General features: G+C 40.5%; 3 protein-coding genes and 1 pseudogene across 3 annotated transcripts; all 4 read right to left on the reverse strand.

Moving 5' to 3' along the window:
* Nucleotides 1–621: 621 nt before the first annotated feature.
* Nucleotides 622–9,322, reverse strand: gaa (alpha glucosidase). Its single transcript, XM_035181552.2, has 19 exons — nucleotides 8,338–9,322; nucleotides 7,611–7,762; nucleotides 7,198–7,363; nucleotides 6,601–6,697; nucleotides 6,352–6,471; nucleotides 6,028–6,146; nucleotides 5,768–5,899; nucleotides 5,414–5,524; nucleotides 5,211–5,324; nucleotides 4,953–5,037; nucleotides 4,240–4,357; nucleotides 3,806–3,939; nucleotides 3,211–3,362; nucleotides 2,868–3,016; nucleotides 2,633–2,774; nucleotides 2,211–2,309; nucleotides 1,918–2,082; nucleotides 1,639–1,791; nucleotides 622–1,406 (listed from the first exon to the last, which is right to left on the reverse strand). Exons 1-19 carry the CDS (start codon nucleotides 8,827–8,829, stop codon nucleotides 1,341–1,343), a joined length of 2,766 nt encoding a protein of 921 aa, XP_035037443.1. The 5' UTR covers nucleotides 8,830–9,322; the 3' UTR covers nucleotides 622–1,340.
* A 168-nt stretch (nucleotides 9,323–9,490) lies between these two features.
* On the reverse strand, nucleotides 9,491–11,954 carry LOC124854972 (sterile alpha motif domain-containing protein 9-like). Its single transcript, XM_047343932.1, has one exon. The coding sequence runs from the start codon at nucleotides 11,733–11,735 to the stop codon at nucleotides 10,299–10,301; it is 1,437 nt and encodes a 478-aa protein (XP_047199888.1). The 5' UTR covers nucleotides 11,736–11,954; the 3' UTR covers nucleotides 9,491–10,298.
* A 177-nt stretch (nucleotides 11,955–12,131) lies between these two features.
* On the reverse strand, nucleotides 12,132–13,258 carry LOC124854973 (sterile alpha motif domain-containing protein 9-like). Its single transcript, XM_047343933.1, has one exon. It carries the CDS (start codon nucleotides 13,181–13,183, stop codon nucleotides 12,191–12,193), a length of 993 nt encoding a protein of 330 aa, XP_047199889.1. The 5' UTR covers nucleotides 13,184–13,258; the 3' UTR covers nucleotides 12,132–12,190.
* A 129-nt stretch (nucleotides 13,259–13,387) lies between these two features.
* Nucleotides 13,388–18,261, reverse strand: LOC124854971 (annotated as a pseudogene).
* Between the last annotated feature and the right edge of the window lie 3,200 nt (nucleotides 18,262–21,461).

Here is a 21,461-nt window from a genome sequence, read left to right on the forward strand (position 1 = left end):
CACTTTAAAACACACAAATAAAAATATATTCTCAAACAGTAACTAAAGTCATCTTCCGAGTCCCATAAAAATCTGACCTCTTTCATCACGAGTGACGTTTTTAAGGTCACTGGCAGAAGCTTGATGCAGTTGGTTGAGCAGCATCAGGACCAGAGCTGAAGTCAGAGCATCACATTGACACCACATTTGTATCTTAGAACAGTTTGTCGTCTCACATCAGCACCTTATTCTTTGAACTGTTAAATTTATGAAAAATAAGAAAATAAGAAAATTAAAATCCTTGGTCCAAACCAACATTTTATGAGTTTTTCCCTGATCCGTGTTCTTCCAACAAGTTTTGTGTTAATCCGTTTGGTAATTCTTGCCTAATCCTGCTGTCTAATAACCACACAAACAAAAGGGCAGGGGTGAAGACAACCTCCTAAAACAGCTTGACCAGATATATGCAACAGATTAAATACATGCAGCATGTTGAGCAGTTAGCAAATGAAACATCAGATAGATGATCAGAGGTAGTGTAGACAAACTGATGTTTTTTCTCACAGTTTTTATTAAAAATGGACCAAAAACACACAAACTCGAATTAAAAAATATATAAAAATGACTATGAATTCTATAAAACTATATATATATACATATATTTATTCACAAGGGATTACAAATCTTGATCCAGTTTAGCAGAAAGCAGGAAAATATTGCTTCAAATCCAAACGATGGTTTGATATAATTACAGGACCTGCAAAAATAACATATTCAAAAGGTCTGTCCTGAAAAAAAATCCCCTCATGACCTTAAAATGACTTAAATGTAACTCTACACCTTCCTTCCTCATTTCATGACTGCGATCTATGAATATGCTAATATGGCCCCACCCCTGCTGCCCGTCTCCCCACCATCACAGGTCACCTGAGCCGTTTTCAGGCATCAATGTCCAGACAATGGGGTCCAGAGCGTTCAGTTGAGGGGGGGTGCAACATGCAGAGACAGGATCTGTGAATTCTGCTGCAGAGGTCACGTGTTTTTGTTTCCAGCACATCAGCACTGGCGTCGGTCCATATCAGCAAACGCTCTCTTGACATCTTTGTCGCGGTCTTCCACGCGAATGGCAAGTTGTTTAATCACCAGTTGACTGGATTGGTTTGTTAGGTTTGTGACATCACAAACCCTGGCTGTTTGAATCTGTTTGTTTTTTCCATTTGTTTACTTCAGGGTTCAGGTGAACATATTCAGTCATGGCATTTACAGCTTATTTCATTCAAAATAAGTCTTTTATCATATAAAAGGCACAAGTGGGACATGTTAAGGTTCCCGAAGACCTTTAAGCAACAATGTTCAGTGCATCAGAGAGCCCACTGGACTGTAAACACCTTAGACATGGGCAAGGCCAGGCTGGTCACTGTCAAAAGCTGTGAGGAGAGACAAGACAGATAAATCACTTCAGGCTGACAGAGCAGCTGGATTCTCAATAATACCTGATATACTGTAGTAAAGGAGGAGAGAGAAGACATGATTAGTAGAAAGGGAGGACAGACGAGGCAAATACATAAACAGTCAGAAACTAACCCCCAGATTGATATCATTCACTTTCTGTGGAGGACAAACATCACAGGAAGTAGAGCCAAGTCACTAAAGCCTCACCTTGGTGTCACTGTGGTACATGAAATCCTTGACTTTGTCCCCATTGGCCAATACATAGCGGGGGGGTGAGGGCACCCCAAACACCCGTAGGCCTCCCAGCACCAGACCGTCCAGGGCCTCATTCAGCCTCACAGGATCACCCACTATCTGACACTGGAGTGGAATCAGAGTCAATAAACTAGTAAACACACTTCTGACTGTGTTGGCACTGGAGGAAAATGCAAATCACTGTTAATCGGCTTTTCAGTAGCAATTCCACAGCACTCGCCTGTTCCCTACCTGAGCAGCCACAAAGGTGACATAACAGTAATTTCCTGTTTTGTAGGTATCAAGACTTTCCCCGTCATCCCAGAACATGTCGCCCCAGGCCCAGCCGCCTGCTGACAGCGCCACCGTCAGGAAGAACGGGTTTCTGCGTGAGGCTGTGGTTGTCAGGGCAGGATCCTTCACAGGTAAAGACAGGTCAAAGAAAACACAATAGATTATTACAGACTACATCCTCAAACATCATTTTGTCTCCAAATGACCCAAAAATGATATGCCTGGGTTGTGTTTTAAGTGCAGACACCCACCTGCTGTGGGATAACGTGTCCCTCCCTCACATGAACGTTGATAGTGTCCAGAGGGGCTGGCAGCAGCATGTACTGACCCTTACTGTAGACAGGTTGACCCTAGAGAGCAAAACACAGCAGAACGGAACCCGGAGAGAATCTGTTGAATACTAATGTCATGTGTTACCACCACAGTCACGGAGGCCTTCACACTAGTCAATAAACAAAAACTGATTGAACCATAGACTGTATATGGAGATGGACGACATGACTGCTCCTCAAAACTGAAGCCAAATCATCTTGATTATACCGTCACTACTGCGCAGACTCTGGATCCAAATGGCGTCAAAAGTAGTTTTATATACAGTCTATGGATTGAACCTTTGTGGTGAACCTTGGCTTATTGGGAAAAAAATAAAGTTCAATAGGCTTGAGAGACTCACGTTATGCAGGTTGTACCAAGTGCCGAGGGGCAGGTAGGCAGCCAGTCCCACTGCCCCTTGCTCTAGGACTGGGCTAATTAGAAGTGAACTCCCCCACAGGAACTGACGGTCTATGCTCTGGCAGTTGGGGTCAGAGGGAAACCTAAAAGGGATAGATATAAAAAATGGCCTTCATTATTTTTGAATTAAGTAAATAGGACGATAGAGAAAAGAAAAAAATGAAGACGACACGTACTCCATAAAGAGAGGCCTGGCCACAGTATCAGCAGAGGTGTGTGCATGATGGAAGAGTGTATAGAGGAACGGGAGAAGGGAGTATCTTAGGTTCAACGCACTCCGCATGGCAGCCTGGGCCTTCTGCCCAAATACATAGGGCTCCTGAGGCTGAAGGACACACAAACAGACAATGAGGAGAGATAGAGTTACCTCTATTCATAATACATGAAACAGTTGGAGTTACTCTAAACATGCAGGGCAGACCTCTACTTCAATTACACAGTTCATGCACTTAATCCAAACCAACCAAAAATTGCAGATACATAGACACACACACAAGTCAAAAACGAAGTCTGTCTCACAGCGTTGGGCAGGTCATTGTGGTTCCTCATAAACGGGTAAAAGGCCCCGAGCTGCATCCATCGCACACACAGCTCCTCCGTGGTGTTGCCTCCAAAGCCACAGATGTCTGCCCCCACCAGAGGCACCCCGAACAGGCTGAACTGCAGCACCGCTGGAGGAAGCAGGAGCAAAAGGTCAGTCTACACTTAACAAATGATCTGTGGTAATTTCACATGTATCTTTATTGGGATGTTGATGCATAAAATACATACTTTTAAAAGTATAGTAACCCAACGTAAGGGAAGAATAAGTAAAAGAAAAATAACCAAAAGAAAAACAAATAAAATTCATCAGAATAGCAGTATAATAGTAGCAGTAATAACAGTAACGATGATGATAATTATATTATTATAATCACCTAAATATAAATAAAAAATGTAAAAGGTAAGGAAACAGAATGTGTGTTACATATAGGGCTATACGGCCATCAAAAAAAGCAAAAAAAATAAAAAGCCAATATCCAGTAACTGAACACACCCTGAAGCAAGATGGTGTTATTAAATTTCAGGCAGTGCGTCTTTTGCACACACAGACCTTTCAGGAACTACATCTCACCAGGGATAGAGTATCGAAGCTGCTCCCAGTCGCTCCTGACGTCACCTGTCCACACTCCGGAGAAGCGCCCGATGCCGGGGAACGAGGAGCGGGACAGGACAAAGGGCCTCTTCCCTCGAATCTTCACAAGAGCTCTAAGATTGGCCACCAGGAACAAGAATAAATACACAGTGTACACAGCAAAGGGCAAAACCCAGAGAACGCCTTTTGTACAGTCTGTGGTGTCACATTAAGTTCCAATAAACTAAAAACTAAACTAAACTGGCTTGTTTAGTGTATTTACTTAATGTTTACATACTGTACTGTTGACCTACTTAAATAAACTAGGTAGCAAATGCAAATATGTCAATTGATGTCAGAGGATTTGACTTTATTATTCGTCACTATGTTGTGTTATAACCCCCTTAAAAACGAGCTCTGCGTGGTGGTCTAACCTGTTAGTGGCATACGCCTCTGTCAGTCCGTACATATTGTGCAGGTTGTAGTGAGTGGACAGCCTCTGCTGAGCTGACATGCAGAGAGTTCCTGAGTTCAACCGGCCTCCGACCACTCCTGTTTGTAACACAGTCAGATGCAACACATTGATGCAACATACTGAAAGAAGCAGTGAACAGATCCGTTATGAATCTATAATCATTTAATCATGCATCCATATACTGCATCTATTTTAATGGAGGAACTGAATGTAGATTAACGGTTTCTGAAGGTTTCAAAAAGTTACCATAACAAATGAAATTAAAGTCCCAGAATTACTTACACCTTCCTCATAATTAAAGATAGGTGATAGGTATAGTAGCTGAGTAGAGAATAACCCAAAACACCACTTTATCTCACAAACCAAAGGCAGAGACAGTAGATATTCAAAGTCTGAGAGCACCATGCTAATATCTGGATGAATGAGAAAGAACTACATCACACTGAGACAAACTATACATGCCGCCAAAACATCTGTCCTAAAAAAAGATAATCCATTAAAGAAATAGCATTAAATGAACGGAACATAATTAAGGCCTAAAGTTCAGATTCTTGAATTTAAGATTTTTCTGATGTTTTAAGATGCAGCAGAAACCCTGGGAAGTGTAGAAATACAACTTTTTGTATGAATTTAGATGCTGATAACTTGCAACACTGACCAGAGTACACTTACTGGGTGTGTAAGGCGGGTTCTCCAGATCACTGTCAGGGCAGCCCTCCACTGATCCCTGCACAAAACTGGCTGGTTCATTCATATCCTGGGTGGAGCACGGTAGATAAACAACAAAAGATAAGTGATTCTTTTAGTGTTTTTAAGGTGCAAACTAAACACACAACCACAATGTACCTTTCTGATCTCACACAAACCTGATATCTTGTGTCTAGTATTGGTGTCTAAATAACATGTGCCCTGTTTGTCTGAAATACTCACAATCCACAATCCATCCACAGGCACTTTAGAATGAAAATCTCTGATGCAGTCCTCCCACCACTTTCTGGTCTCTGGGTTAGTGAAGTCAGGGAAGGCTGTTGGACCAGGCCAAACCTAGATAACCAGTATGAGAGTGTATACCCAGGTTAAAGTTTAGAACGGGACAGAAAATCATTCATCCCCAGTGAAAAAAGAGTTCTAACCTTCCCTATCAGGATGTGTCCTGTAGCATTTTTAATGAAGACATCTCTTTTCAGTCCGTCATCAAAGGGGGGGTAAGTTCCAGGGGGGCTAGTGCTGCTGATCCCCGGGTCCTGGGACAGAAACCAGGAGACACACAAATTAAGAACCTTTTGGTGCCATCTACTGGAGATACACTGTTAAATGTTACTCGTTTTTAACAATAGAAGTGTATGCGTTTGTGGTTTGTTCTCTCCGCCAATAAGGTTATGTTTTCACTCCTGTCCTTTTGTTTGTTTGTTTGTTGGTTTATTTGTTTGTTTCTCAGCAGGATTATGCCGAAGCTGTGAAGTCTTTGAAACTCAAAGATGTCGCACCAGAATAAGGATGTACTTCATGCCTCCCTCATGGAGCTCTTCCACCATCTCTGGGAGGTCCCCAAATCGCCGGGGGTCAAAAGTGAAAATCCTGCGCTTATCTGCATAATCCAGATCATTCCACTGCACATCCTGAGGGTGACAAAAATAATTTAAGGAGGAGTCAAATTTGATGTACAAAAATATGTGATTGTCTGTGTACGTAACAACACATTGTTGAATGTAACACTTTCACAAAATATCATGTTAATGTCCTTTACCAGTGGAAAGTTGGCATCGTGCATGTGCTGTGCAACCTTGCGGGTTGTATCAGTGGTTTTGTAACCCCAGCGACACAGATGAAAGCCCAGTGACCAATACGGGGGCATCATGGGATAGCCTGGGAATAGATAAGCGACAAAACACATTAATTAGTCCACTTTTTACCAGGCTGCCTCAGGGGCCCCTTCAAATATACTAACACTGACATGCACAAAGGTTGTACAAAATTACACAATTCTATTTTGGTATGTTCAATATATATTAGCCTATTGCTGTTGCGACATAGAGATGTATATTTGAATGTCGACACTGAAAAGACATACCAATGACCTCGAGGTACTGTCGAACAACACTTTCAGGGTCAGGACCCAAAAGAATATACAGGTCCAGGATTCCTCCAGTGGACACCCAGGTGAGAGCAGGGGTCGGCTGCAGCATCATCTCTACAGACGCATTAAAGAAGACATTCAGCAATAATTTGTATCTTCACTTGCAAGAAAAAAATGTTCCGTTGAAAATTACTCAAAGACAATGGCTGCTGTGTGTGTCTTATGGAACAAATAGCTCTGTACCAATTGCATTGCTGTTGAGAAGGAAAACTCCATGTGCTAGACCATCCTCCTCCTGTACTAAGAAGAATGGGTGGGAGCCATAAAGATTTGCATCAGCCTGCAAAGAAACAACATTTACAACTTTAACACACCAGGTAAAAAGTAGGAAATGACAAAAGCATAATAATGATTGTTCTACAGAAACAACTTAATAGTACAAGTTTTTGTGATGTTTGAATGTGCTAGGAACTAAAAGTAGCGTGTGATTATTTTATATATTGACATGTCCCATACACCAGGTGATACACATTTTGGCTTATTACCCTTTGAAATGAAGCAACTACTTGCAAGCTCTTGTCAAAGATTTAAGTTGCATGAGAAGATCAACCAAAGAACCATATTCTCTTTTAAGATTTCATTTAAAAAAACACATTTAAGTTTTAGAGACTTGAAGACATTAAACTTTCCTTTCCAATACAAGAAAAAAAGAAACCATTTGTGCTGCAGGAATTTTTTCTATTTGTTATTTTTTTAATTATCTCTTGACCCTATAGACGTTCCTTGTGATTCCTTGAGGTGTTCCAAACCTCAGGTTGAGAACCCCTGCATTAGACTCACATGAGGAGCCATGTCTCGGTTCCAGAGAGTCAGTGAAGTCCAGTTAAGATCCAGCAGCAGGGAGGTGTAATGCTCCCCGAGGCCAGAGACAAGGGAAGAGGCCAGTGTGGTTGACAGCTGCAGGTACTGGTCAGCAAACAGCAGAGGAGCCACAGTTGTGTTCATACTGAACAGGAATGACACAGAGGACAAACAAATACGTTCCACATAATGAGCATGACAAAGGAAATCATAACATGAGAATGTAATTTCACACATTTGAGCGAAACCAGCGGGACGTTTTGTTACGAAAATACTCAATATACTTGTGAAATTGAAAAAAACAAATAAACTAATTAAATTAAATTTTAAAAAGAACATATTAGTGAAAGTGCATGGTACCAGCTACAATGATATGACTGAAAAGTACCCACATCACTTTTCCGTTGGATTTACGTCGCACTATGAAACCAAACGGGTCAGACTGGTACTCCGTTGTGTAGAGGGCATCATCGCCATCAGCTCGGCTCTGAGGAACACCAGCTGGGAGCTCGACTTCATATCGCCGAGATGATGGGTCCTTCAACTTGGAGGAAAACAGTTCAGTTTAGACCCATCGCGTCCTAATGAGAACTCATTGATGAAGTATCTTCATCCAAGACATATGAATGAATGAATTAAGTTTTTATTATTTTATCACTGGTTCATGCATACAGCTAAGTGAAATCCACTATCAGCTTACTACACACCGCAAAAACAGATGCGTGAACATTTTCAAACAAATTTTGAGACTTTTGAGATTGTGTCTGCTACAAAATATATATATATATAACTTAAATAATCCATCCTGTCTTTTTTCCAGGCCATAGAGAGTTAGCAAAAGTTTTCTTCATAGAAACTCAACTCTTAAATCCTCATAGTATAAAAAATATTAAATAAAATGGGATATCAAAATCTGTATTCCTCCTTAATACTTTTGAATATGTAAAACTCAATGAAATACATAGTTTACTCAGTGTGCAGTGTATTTTTTTATTTTAACTACATTCTGCTATTGTATGCTTATTGTGCACATCAACTGGGAATTCCAGTGGGCCCTCCTGCACATTCTTCATTGCATCTTTTAGAATGGCATGATACTTAGGGGGGTTAGGTACTCACAGTGAGGTGCAGGCAGCCCGCAGGCTCCTCTGTGACTTCCAGGCTGAGAGTGGAGATGTCTCTGGGGAGATAGGAGGGCTTGGCACGGGTCAGGGTGGCAGCCTGGCCCTGCATGGTGGGAGTGAGGGGGCCCATTTGGTAACCAGGGTACAAACTGGGGTAGAAGCACCAGGGGGGGCCTGCAGAGTTGGGCAGAGGGGCATAGCAGCATCCCCTCTCCTCACACTGTCTCCGGCTCAGAGCCCTGTCCCTGGCACAGTCAAACCGACTTGCTGGTGCCATGGTGCATTTACTGGCCATGGAAGTATTCCTCTGTGGGAAGCTTGGTTTGTCTGGATTATCATCAACAAGCCTTCCATGGATCTCATGTAGTTTAGCCTGACCTGGACTAACAAGTTTGGTTTCGCGGTCAGACAGGTGGTTGATGTAGAAACATGTGGACAAAGCAAACGCGAGGACAACAGCTGTAGTGACACCGAACAACAAACCCATCGTGCTGTCACCTCAGGTACACTTCCGGGTTAAAGGGCACGAGAGTCGAACGCAGCAGCACGTACACTCTGTACATTATATGGTGTTAATATTCAAGAGTAGAATAAGCTGCAGCTATCGCCAAAGCCACAGTTAACTTATAATTAATGAGAAACCGTGTAGTCGGGCTGTTACATTCAACTTCCGGAAGATGAAGTGTTTCTCAGTGGCTCAATCGAAGCTGGAGTTACCTTAGCTAGCTGTTAGCTTGCGATTAGCTACGACACAGCTCAGCGCGGAGCTTATATTTGGCTGTTTCCTCCAGATAAATGACGTGGGAGCAGCGTTTAACGCGTTTTGTTGAAAGACTGGGGAGCAAACAGCGCTTCAGACAAAACACGATGTTTACAAGGGCGTCACAAGCCTGCTAAAGCTAAAGCTACCAGAGCAGCATGCAGGCTAATGCTAAACTAGGGCAAGCACACTGGGACAAAACGTGCTGCTGCGCGTACACAAGGTGCAGCCACAGGTGATCATCTGTGGCTGCAGCAACAAAACCAAACAACATCAAGATCTTTTCCTCTTTTCAGACTAAAACATACATTCAATATTTAATGTTCCCTGTGTTCGTTGAACCCATAACCAGCCTTTAGGTTGGAGTTTAAAATTGATGAATCTTACACATTTTCACACCATTTTAAACTTTATTATTATTTCTTATGACAGATACAATGATCGATAGTGCAACTGGCTTTATGTGCAGTTTCATGTTGAGAACAAGTAGGGTTCCATAGCTCGCGTAGAATATATTCAATATTTATACAAACACATCGCAAGAACATTCTTTTCAATATCTACACAGACATTTATTTAAACATTTTTCATTTGCATAATCAATATGCACAGACATTGTATTGAAATGAACACTGTTTTGTTCATAAGCTTTTGATACATCTTTGACTAAAATAATGATACAATTCCCATGAAAAATATATTTACCTTCCCTTCCTTTCTACATTGTATCTTTGAAAGCATGAAGGAGTGAGTGTACGCTACCGTGGACAGGTGTGAACTTCATCCATCTGAAGTACATCCACATACAATCGAAAATAGCAGTTCTACACACAGATCTTAAAAATACATCATTTCTATAAAATCACAAATTAGCACATTTTGTTTAAATTGTTGTTCTTTTTTCCGAAATGTTTGTATATGTATAAACAAAGAATGACAACATTAATGAAACTTATAGTGGTTGTGTTTTGACTACACTTATTACACTGTTTATACAAGTACAAGAGAGGAAACATGCAAAATGTATCAAAACATCTCATATCTTAAAAAACAACATGTTTTACAAATTATTTCCTGCTTGACAAACTGACAAAGGAAACCTTGCGTGTTTTTAAGTCCAAATCAAACTCTGTCTTTCTCCTATTACTACAAAGCCCATGCTTTGGTAAATGACAGTTTGTCTTTGAACAACGATCCTATTTATTTACCACGATGTTGTAGGCAACAGGACCTCTGAAGGTGAACCCCAGGTAGAAGGTGATGTTTTCATTGCTATGAGGCAGTGAAGGTAAATGAAGCGGCATTATCCTGAACTTCTGTTTCTGAGGGCCCTCGAGGTACACCACTCCATCATCAGTCCATCCAGAAACACGTTTTAACAACTTGGCGATCTCAGGCTTCTTCCATACCTCACCACTTAACCACTTCATGCGCTTCTCAGAGAGAGAGGTCACCTTTACGAGTCCTTCAAACTTTCTCTTGTGGATAAATTTATCCAATCCATTTCCACTGCCCAGAAAGAAATGGGTGTAAAGTCTTCTCTTCCGTGGAGGAATGTCCTTCATCTTGGTCCAGTATCCTTTCTCCATGTGTTGAACAGCTGATTGGACAACTTCATATTTGTTTTCTCTCTCAAGGTCTGTGTCTTTATCCTCTGGCCAGAATAGTAAGGTAAGCAGGAACAAGGAACTTGGTAGACATTTCTTTTTGTCAGCTGGGAACTGACGACAAAGGTCCTGAAGGACTTTGAGAGGAGGACCTTTTGGAGCCATCGGTGACAAGCAGTTCAGAGTAATGCTGGCCAGTGTGTAATTCACAATATCACGCTGGTCAAACTTTGATTTCAGTGGATTGCTGGGGTAGAGAGAAAGGATTTTGTTTAGAGTATCTACTGCACCCTTCTCTTCACGTAGCTTAGAGAGGATGGATGTGACGTTACCCCCACCAAGACGATAGATGACCATGCGTTTTTGTATAGGAGTTAGATTGGTTGCAGTTGACTGGCCAGTTTGCAGAAATGCAGCAGAAGAAGCATCACTGAAGTACCTTCCAAACACAGAGGATATATTTGCCAACCATTTCAGTGGATTGTTTATCTTCGCCTCAGGACCTAAATGAATCTCATCTTCATCTACACCAGCGTCTGTCTGGAAGTAACTGAGGTCTCCTGAAATCCACTCCAAGGCATCTTCCACTGTCTTGTAAAGCTTTTTCAAACGATCATGGAATGGTTCCCAGTCATCTTTAAGTACCTCTGGAATGTAATCAGTGAACAAGTACTTCAGACATTCTCCATGGCCTCTGGCTCCATTTGCGAAAAGCTGCAATGAAAATATCAGTTTGAGCAGGTTGCATCCAACTTCAACTTCAGCAAAATATCCAGAATTGTTTATGTTTTCCGTATCTGCTGTAGCTGCTCTCTCACAATCTTGAAAACACTGCATGGCTTTCAGTGCAGTCTTCACAGCATCTGCTGTATTTTTGGCAGTGTTTGGTTTGGAGTCATTGTCAATGACTTTGCATTTGGCTTGGAACCATTTTTTGTACACCTGTCCTTTTGTGTCCAGTATGTATGAGTTGTTTGGCAGCTGTCTTGCTGCCGTCTCTGCCCAGTGTTCTGCCTCTTCGAACATTTCATATTTATAATGAAGACGAGCAAGTTGTTGTGCAAAGAATGGATCATCATGGAAACGCTTGAAAGCTTCCTCGAGTAACTCAATTGCTTTGCCTGGCTTTTCGTTTTGACACACATGCTCAATCAGAGGAGAGAAAAACTGTCACATTTATCTCCTTTGCTTATTCTGGATCTCCTTATGAAAAGTGCTCTCAAGAACGACTGATATTCTTCCTTTCCAAATCTGTGCTCAAAAGCACATTCTCACAGAGCAATTTCATTGCCAAACCACTGTGGGTCTGTTGGCTTCCAAGAAGTTGTTGGAGAATTTCCTTTGCAACGAGTGGGTGAATGATTCTGATTGATTTAATGTAGGTCTTCTCATCTCTGAGATGAGAAGACGCAGTTTAGCCTGATCACTGAGTTGTCTCTCAAACTCATACTGGTGAAACCTTTCCATTGACATTTTCAAAGCTAGCAAGGCTTCGCAGTGGGACTGAGAGATGAATGAGTTCGGACGTAACTGTTAAGTAGTGCTACATAGTGAATGAGGCGAGTGACAGCAGATTGATGGTCAATGTCTTGGAGCAAATTTTTCACAAACTTTTGAACATAATGATCAGTGAATCCTTCACTCATCAGAACAAAAGTCAGGATGAACTGATGCTCGTATTGTTCTTCGAGCACCTCTCGTTTTCCAACAAACATTCTCTTCTCTTTAGCAGACAGCTTGTGAGTGACAGAGACATTTTGTAAAGGAGACTCATTGCATCTCTTCTCTGGATCATAGGATCGACTGCAGCCCAACAAAATGAAACACAGTGTTCCGTACTGGATTTGTTTGCTGTTAATTGCAACCTCTAATTGATTCCTGAGATCATCTAGATATTCTTGGTCTGAGTCTTCAATGAGGAGCAGCACTGGAAGACACCTCTGTGGATCCTTTTCTTCATATTCTCTGAGGTCAACAGCATGCTGCGCCACGACCGCAGCTGAGTATGAAGGCTTCACAACTGCACACCTTAGGTCTTTCCTGTTTTTCCACAACACTTGTCTTCCCACAGTACTTCCACCACTTCCTGGATGATGGTAGATGCTTATACTCTTCACCGGAGTCTGTTCTGCATTGGACTTCAGAGCATTCTTGAGAAGTTTGGAGACATCTTCATAAGCATCTCGTTCAATTACCTCTCCAACATGCTTGTGTTCAGCAAGCCAGAAATTCAACCATGTCACTCTCCCACCACGGAAGAACTGGTGTTCAACGTTTGCTTTCTCCTCACTAATGAAGTGTTCGGTTGTTTCATCACAATGATTGACAGTCAGAATTTCTAGAGAAGCCATCTCTTCCTCTTTGTTTGTTTCAAGTAGGCAGATCCCTTTCACAAAGACAGGCAAATGTTTGCTGGTACAGGCTTTTACAGGTTGTACATCCTGCACGGTTGCATTAACATGACTCATTTTCATCCCAACAACACTGAAGTTGTTCACGGTTTCTCTTCCACACGATCCCTCTGCAAAGCTTTGCCACCTCAGGAAGTTGCTCTCTGGGATTCACAGATGCAGATGATGTCTTCATGGCCTTCCATGTTGTGTGAAACTCAAAAAGGTGTGCAACAATGGTTTCTCAACTGGTGATGTGAGAGAAAAATGACCTGGAATGCCTTTGGCAAGATATGTTTACAAATCAAAGACACAGATTCCCTTAAGAGGGTTATTTTTGTCTTGATCCAAGTCATCTCTTCACATGGCGTATCTTTTCCTTTGAAGTCAGAACGGCCATTACAGAAGATCCAGCTAGTTTGCTCAAACAGATGCAGGTTGCTAGTGAACTCTTTGATGCTTGTGTCGCTGGACATCCTGTAGCTCTGCAGAGAATGCATGTTTGCAGCATGATGCTGAAGGTATCTGTTGCAAAGACCTGATACTTTGATTCAGGGTCAAAGTCAAACACGCAGAATATCTTCATGTTAAGCAGCCAGTCAATGTGACAAAGATCATCAGGTTTGAATTTGTTTGTGACGAATATTAACCATTTGTTATTTTCAATAAACTTCTTCCCACTCGTCATTAGCATTGTGAGTTTCCTTCCAAGGTCTTGGCTGAACAGTGGAGCATTGTGGAACTGATTTCTCTCTGCTTCTTCTCTTTGAGCATCACGATCCTTAACTCGCTGGATGAATTCACTCAAATCTTTGTCCAACACTGGCTCTGTTTTTGAACCCACCCTCCGCAGAATTGATTCCTTTTCGAATTGTACTTTATTGGCCGACTCGTTGAAGTTGGGCAGACGAACTGCATACCACTTGCTCTTAACAATGCTGATTGAAGGTACAATGTCAACCTCCACCACATACATCTTCTCTGTACTTTCTCGATCCATAACCTCAACAAATCTTGGTGGTCGCACACACTGGCGCACATGTTCCACGTCAGATGAGAAACTCCTTTCAATGTAGTCCAAAGCATCTACATATATGTCCATATCTTTCACAGGGAGGCCAATTACCTCACCGTGCATGTATCCTGTATCCTCCCTGCTGTCCATCACACCAAAGTGTATTGTGCCATTTGATCTGATATTCATGCAGCCAGTTGCAAATTTAAGAACCTCTTTGGCAAACTTGGCTTGGAGCCTCGTGCGATCCAATCCGGCAGCTACAGTTAGAGACTTAAATTCATGGCATGGATGTATCAAATTAAAAGCGCCTGACTCAGGTTGCAGGACCCTGTGCTTTACATATATGTAATCAACCCCCTCTTGATCAAATGGTCGTGGTTTGCAGTCTTCCTTTGTTTGTCTCTCCTCTAAGTCTCCCACATGAACTTGTGCTGAAGGTGCTTCACCTGCAACTTGACATTGAACTGATTTTTGACCGTTTTTCTGCTCCAACTCAGTTTTGTTAGCCCTGTCGGGGTTTTTCTTCTCCTGTGATTTTTGCTGGGAGTTGAGGAGCTCATCTCTTTTTTTAATAATCAAATGAGCAGGGCCTAACTTCATGCAAATCTTTTTCTTCAAAAGTCCTCATCCAGTGTAAGAAGGATTTCTCCATCTACTTCTTCCTCAAAGAGCTTTTTACGTACTTTTCATTTACTCTAATGGATCTTAGCCAGTTGCTCACTTGAGTTTCAGTCCAATTCTTGGGTGACTGCCCAAGTTCATCTGCTAAATAGTGAGAAGAGACACAAAAGCAATAGGTTTAATTATGTATAGAATCAGAGATACACTATAGTTACCCTACATATTACAGGCATGTTTTTACTTAGCAAATTTAGACATCTTTGGTGGTAGTGCAAACTTAGTGAGTTAGTCCATATCTTAAGTTTTTTTTTTTTTTTTTCAACCCTGTCTATGGACTTGATGCACTATGGCTTCACTTAATCCTGGAGCAACTTTAATCCACTTAAACACTGACATATTATTACCTAATAAAACATTAGGTGTTTTATTTGCTCATACAACAGACACATGGGATCATTAGCATTCATTTGAAATAATGTTTCTGTGCACTCTGCTAGCTTTGGTCTGGTCTCCACCATTCTAAGCAAAACATGACTCAAGCAGCTTAATGTTCCACCTCATCCACCAGGTTGTGGTCTTCCTGATGTACAGTGTGTCAGAGGTGTACTACACCCAACAACACTTTTGCTGAAAACGGCTCAGTGCTGTGGCTGACAATGAGGTTGAGGAAAATGAACAGTGAAAATGAATCAGAACACTACAGTTGTTTGTAAAATGACAATAGTGACCCTTTTATCATTACACAATAAATTGGACTCTCAGTAATATAAAAATATCGGTTCTTTTTACTGTGCGTGTGAATCTTAATTTTCATATAAATAACACCATAGGCATAGGCATGGTCTATGTTACATGCCTATGCCAGACAAAAAACCTAAATTAATTATTAAAAAAAAATTGTGTACCTTTATTATACAATGTTGGCAAAGACAAACATGTTGTACACAAGAGTATTTAAGTATTCAAGTAAAAAAAAAGACTCATAACTCAAACTCTCATAAAAAATGACTCATCACTCCACTCACCCATGGCTTTCTTTCTTCTGTCTCCACATTAACAACCTTGCTGTTTACTTATCACCAACTTCTGTAAAATAAGATGCACACTTCCATTTAGTCCATTATCATGTTGAATTCAGGTAAATGTATGGTTAGTAAAACTGGCTCACAGGCAGTCCCCTACTAATAAGACTTGATGGTGTAACTATCAAACTGGAATCACAGATAGATTAAGTTTACTTTGTCCCTCTTGGTATAGCCACTGTGTTTATAAACAGGGATAAAGAACTATGTGCACAACACTGTAACTTTACATTCCTCAATGAAATGTTACAAATACTAAGGCCAATTCTGAGTGAAAACATATTATATATGTTAATGTTAACAAGCACAAATATTTTTGATAAGGATCCCCACAAAACAAAATCGACAGTGCTCTCTAGTGGATAAACTCAGTAATGGTGACACTAAATCAATCCAGTCCATCCGGTGATTCGGTGCAAAGGTGATCAATGCTATAAAACCTACTGCTGCTGTAAACATGGTAGCAAACTCAGTGTCGTGGTGTGAAAGGTTATTACTGACTCCAGTACAACAAATGTAAAAGATTAGTCTGGAGAGTTGACTTTAGTGAACAAAAAACAAAACAAAGCTATGTGGTCTAAACTGCTCAGATTGGAGGGGGCAATTCGAAATTTGGGGTGGGCAGAGTAAATTTAACAAAGTTGTGGTGTGATAATAATAATAAGAAGAAGAAGAATAACTCTAATTATTATTATTATACACTACAGTTTCGTTTCTTTGGAGATTGACAAACCAGATAAACCAGATAAACCAGAGCCATTGGTGTGTGATTAATAGGACCGAACCATTTCATGGCAGCTGGAGGAGTGGAGTGCCTTCAGTACATTACTTATAAAAATATGTTTGATTTAACTTAGGAAAAGGAATGATTTCTAAAAAGGTTTAAGATGCTAATCCATTTCACTGATTTTATTTGTTTTATTTCCTCATTCGTATTTTGAAATGACTCCTCAGATTGGGTGTGGCCCAACCTTTTCACACAGTGAACTTATTGTTGAGAATGTTTCCAAGTTTTAAAGAATGTGTCACAATAGGAAATTCAACCAAGCTGTGGTATAATAATAATAATAATAATAACTCCTATTATTTATTTTTTATACTTGTCACACACAGACTAGCGCCACTGAACCTTTTTACCCCTCCATGGACGCACCCATGCAGGTGATGAGTTCCAGTAAGTTGTGAACTGACGATGCTGCAATTAAACACTGAAGAAAATATTTTTAATGATGCAGTTGCCATTAATTCAAAATGATTGGGGGGTTTGCTTTAGTAGACAAACAAACTGTGAACACCTGGAGACTTTGGTTGTCCTCTGTGTAGTGTTTTGTTTTTTTGACGGCACCTGAAGGAAACTTATTCTGTCCTCTATATGAATCAATATCAGATCGTTCAAATGAAGATGTATTTTAATCAGCGGATAGTTTTTTGAAACCCAGCACTATGTCCAACCAGTAATTCAGAAATCAAGATATTCTGATGGTGCGAATGAAATAAACGTGATTGGCAGGTGTCAGAAAAAGGACTCATAAATCAGGATCTAATAAAAACTGACTCATCGCTGCACTCACCCATGGTTTTCTTTCTTCTGTCATCACAATAAAAACCTGCCGTTTACTTATCACCGACTTCCATCTGTAAAAGAAGAAGTATAGTTAGAAATGAAACATGTATGGATGAGCAACAGAAAATTTGCCTGCTACGGACCAAGAGGATATCAAGAGTCAAAAATCGTTACAGCACTAAAGAATAGAGTCAAACTAAAGGGCGGACATTGTTCTTACCTTGGATCAACTCTTCTGGAAGTCAGTCTTTATCCGTGTGTCGGCCTGGATCCATTTAAAAAGCCTGTGGTCGGTTATGGAAATGCTGCAGTTTCGCTGCTTCCTCTCCCTGTCGCCCCTGACAATGACACTTCATTTTTCTCTTCCTCTAAAAGTGACGTTTCAGTATCTGAGACCGGCATTAAAACTGGAGATAAAACCTTCACGATCCCAGAAAACAGACAAGACATCTTCAAAGAATTAAGAATCAGCACGAGAATAAGAAAGCGTGTACTTCCGGTTTTCAAAAATTAAAAAGTTTACAGAGTAGAAGTATAAAACATGTCACCACTAGTGTCTCAGATGAATAAAACACTCACTGGACTTGGACTGGTTGTCAATTTAGAAAAAGAATGGGAGGGACAGACGGATTATCGAAAAACCTGTTTTGGATTTTTCAGGCCGCTCCTAGTTTCGTTTCTGTGGAAATTGTAAAACTGGACCGCACCATTTCATGTCAGCTGGAGGTGTGCGGAGCATTTATTAGTACATTACTTATAAAAATAGGTTTGATTTAACTTAGGAAAAAGAATGATTTCTAAAAAGGTTTAAGATGCTAATCCATTTCAATGATTTTATTTGTGTTATTTCCTCATTCGTATTTTGAAATGACTCCTCAGATTGGGTGTGGCCCAACCTTTTCACACAGTGAACTTATTGTTGAGGGTTTTTCCAAGTTTTAAAGAATGTGTCACAATAGGAAATTCAACCAAGCTGTGGTATAATAATAATAATAACTCCTATTATTATTTTGTTATTTTGTTTATACTTGTCACGCACAGACTAGCGCCACTGAACCTTTTTACCCCTCCATGGAAGCACCCATGCAGGTGATGAGTTCCAGTAAGGAAGCTGTGAACTGACGATGCTGCAATTAAACACAACACTAAAGAAAATATTTTTAATGATGCAGTTGTCATTAATTCAAAATATGTTAAAAAACAAGTTCGACAGCCTGGTTTGCTTTCGTAGACAAACAAACTGTGAACACCTGGAGACTTTGGTTGTCCTCTGTGTAGTGTTTTGTTTTTTTGACGGCACCTGAAGGAAACTTATTCGTGTGAGTGATCTGTCCTCTATAATCAGCGGATAGTTTTTTGAAACCCAGCACTATGTCCAACCAGTAATTCAGAAATCAAGATATTCTGATGGTGCGAATGAAATAAACGTGATTGGCAGATTCAAAAGGCACAGAATAAAGTTGACCAATTGGGTGGGCAGAGTAGAAATTTGGCTTTTCTGCCCACTTCTAGATCCAGGCCGGCTTCAACATGTCATATGTTGTATGTGAAATTGTTGTCATTGGGTGTGACTACATGTATATTACACAGTGTTGACAGAGCCAAACCTGTTGTTCTCCCGAGTATGTTGTTACTATTAAAGTACAGAAAAAGGACTCATAAATCAGGATCTAATAAAAACTGACTCATCGCTGCACTCACCCATGGTTTTCTTTCTTCTGTCATCACAATAAAAACCTGCCGTTTACTTATCACCGACTTCCATCTGTAAAAGAAGAAGTATAGTTAGAAATGAAACATGTATGGATGAGCAACAGAAAATTTGCCTGCTACGGACCAAGAGGATATCAAGAGTCAAAAATCGTTACAGCACTAAAGAATAGAGTCAAACTAAAGGGCGGACATTGTTCTTACCTTGGATCAACTCTTCTGGAAGTCAGTCTTTATCCGTGTGTCGGCCTGGATCCATTTAAAAGCCTGTGGTCGGTTATGGAAATGCTGCAGTTTCGCTGCTTCCTCTCCCTGTCGCCCCTGACAATGACACTTCATTTTCTCTTCCTCTAAAAGTGACGTTTCAGTATCTGAGACCGGCATTAAAACTGGAGATAAAACCTTCACGATCCCAGAAAACAGACAAGACATCTTCAAAGAATTAAGAATCAGCACGAGAATAAGAAAGCGTGTACTTCCGGTTTTCAAAAATTAAAAAGTTTACAGAGTAGAAGTATAAAACATGTCACCACTAGTGTCTCAGATGAATAAAACACTCACTGGACTTGGACTGGTTGTCAATTTAGAAAAAGAATGGGAGGGACAGACGGATTATCGAAAAACCTGTTTTGGATTTTTCAGGCGCTCCTAGTTTCGTTTCTGTGGAAATTGTAAAACTGGACCGCACCATTTCATGTCAGCTGGAGGTGTGCGGAGCATTTATTAGTACATTACTTATAAAAATAGGTTTGATTTAACTTAGGAAAAAGAATGATTTCTAAAAAGGTTTAAGATGCTAATCCATTTCAATGATTTTATTTGTGTTATTTCCTCATTCGTATTTTGAAATGACTCCTCAGATTGGGTGTGGCCCAACCTTTTCACACAGTGAACTTATTGTTGAGGGTTTTTCCAAGTTTTAAAGAATGTGTCACAATAGGAAATTCAACCAAGCTGTGGTATAATAATAATAATAACTCCTATTATTATTTTGTTATTTTGTTTATACTTGTCACGCACAGACTAGCGCCACTGAACCTTTTTACCCCTCCATGGAAGCACCCATGCAGGTGATGAGTTCCAGTAAGGAAGCTGTGAACTGACGATGCTGCAATTAAACACAACACTAAAGAAAATATTTTTAATGATGCAGTTGTCATTAATTCAAAATATGTTAAAAAACAAGTTCGACAGCCTGGTTTGCTTTCGTAGACAAACAAACTGTGAACACCTGGAGACTTTGGTTGTCCTCTGTGTAGTGTTTTGTTTTTTTGACGGCACCTGAAGGAAACTTATTCGTGTGAGTGATCTGTCCTCTATAATCAGCGGATAGTTTTTTGAAACCCAGCACTATGTCCAACCAGTAATTCAGAAATCAAGATATTCTGATGGTGCGAATGAAATAAACGTGATTGGCAGATTCAAAAGGCACAGAATAAAGTTGACCAATTGGGTGGGCAGAGTAGAAATTTGGCTTTTCTGCCCACTTCTAGATCCAGGCCGGCTTCAACATGTCATATGTTGTATGTGAAATTGTTGTCATTGGGTGTGACTACATGTATATTACACAGTGTTGACAGAGCCAAACCTGTTGTTCTCCAGAGTATGTTGTTACTATTAAAGTACAGAAAAAGGACTCATAAATCAGGATCTAATAAAAACTTAGTCGTCCCTCCACTCACCCATGGTTTTCTTTCTTCTGTCATCACAATAAAAACCTGCCGTTTACTTATCACCGACTTCCATCGGTAAAAGAAGATGCATAGTTAGAAATGTAAAGAGCATCCGCTGTAACTACCAACTGTTTATAACACCTTTAAAAACTGCAAGATTTACACTCTGGGTAATGAAGACGTTGATGAGCAACAGAAAATTCGCCTGCTCCAGACCAAGAGGAAATCAAGAGTAAAAAATCGCAACAGCACTAAAGAATAGAGTCAAACAAAAGGGCGAACATTGTTCTTACCTTGGATAAACTCTTCTGGAAGTCCGTCTTTATCCATGTGTGGGGCTGGATCCATTTAAAAAAGCCTGTGTTCGGTTATGGAAACGCTGCAGTTTCGCTGCTTCCTCTCCCTGTCGCCCCTGAAATGTGCAGCGCGCCCGTATTCAGAGCTTTATGGTAAATGTGGAAACAGCTCCAATGAGACTTGTTCATGTTTCTCTTCCTCTAAAAAACATGTTCCAGTATCGGGGACCTGCAGGAAAACTGGAGATAAAACCTTCACGATCCCAGAAAACAGACAACACATCTTCAAAGAATTCAGAATCAGCACAAGAATAAGAAGGCGTGTACTTCCGGTTTTCAAAGTGTAAAAAATGTCACCACTAGTATCTCAGATAAATAAAAACAATCACTGGACTTGG

This window comes from Hippoglossus stenolepis, chromosome 16 (genome assembly GCF_022539355.2).
Source record: "Hippoglossus stenolepis isolate QCI-W04-F060 chromosome 16, HSTE1.2, whole genome shotgun sequence".
NCBI classification, from domain to species: Eukaryota; Metazoa; Chordata; class Actinopteri; order Pleuronectiformes; family Pleuronectidae; genus Hippoglossus; species Hippoglossus stenolepis.

Bases quoted from the DNA above. Each gene is read 5' to 3' on its own strand.
- gaa (XM_035181552.2), bottom strand. From the start codon at position 8,829: ATGGGTTTGTTGTTCGGTGTCACTACAGCTGTTGTCCTCGCGTTTGCT. The intron at 6,147-6,351 runs GTATGTCTTTTC...ATCTATTCCCAG, and splicing joins ACAGTACCTCGAGGTCATTG to GCTATCCCATGATGCCCCCG. The intron at 5,325-5,413 runs GTTAGAACTCTT...CTGGTTATCTAG, and splicing joins GACACATCCTGATAGGGAAG to GTTTGGCCTGGTCCAACAGC.
- LOC124854972 (XM_047343932.1), bottom strand. From the start codon at position 11,735: ATGTTCGAAGAGGCAGAACACTGGGCAGAGACGGCAGCAAGACAGCTG.
- LOC124854973 (XM_047343933.1), bottom strand. From the start codon at position 13,183: ATGAAAATGAGTCATGTTAATGCAACCGTGCAGGATGTACAACCTGTA.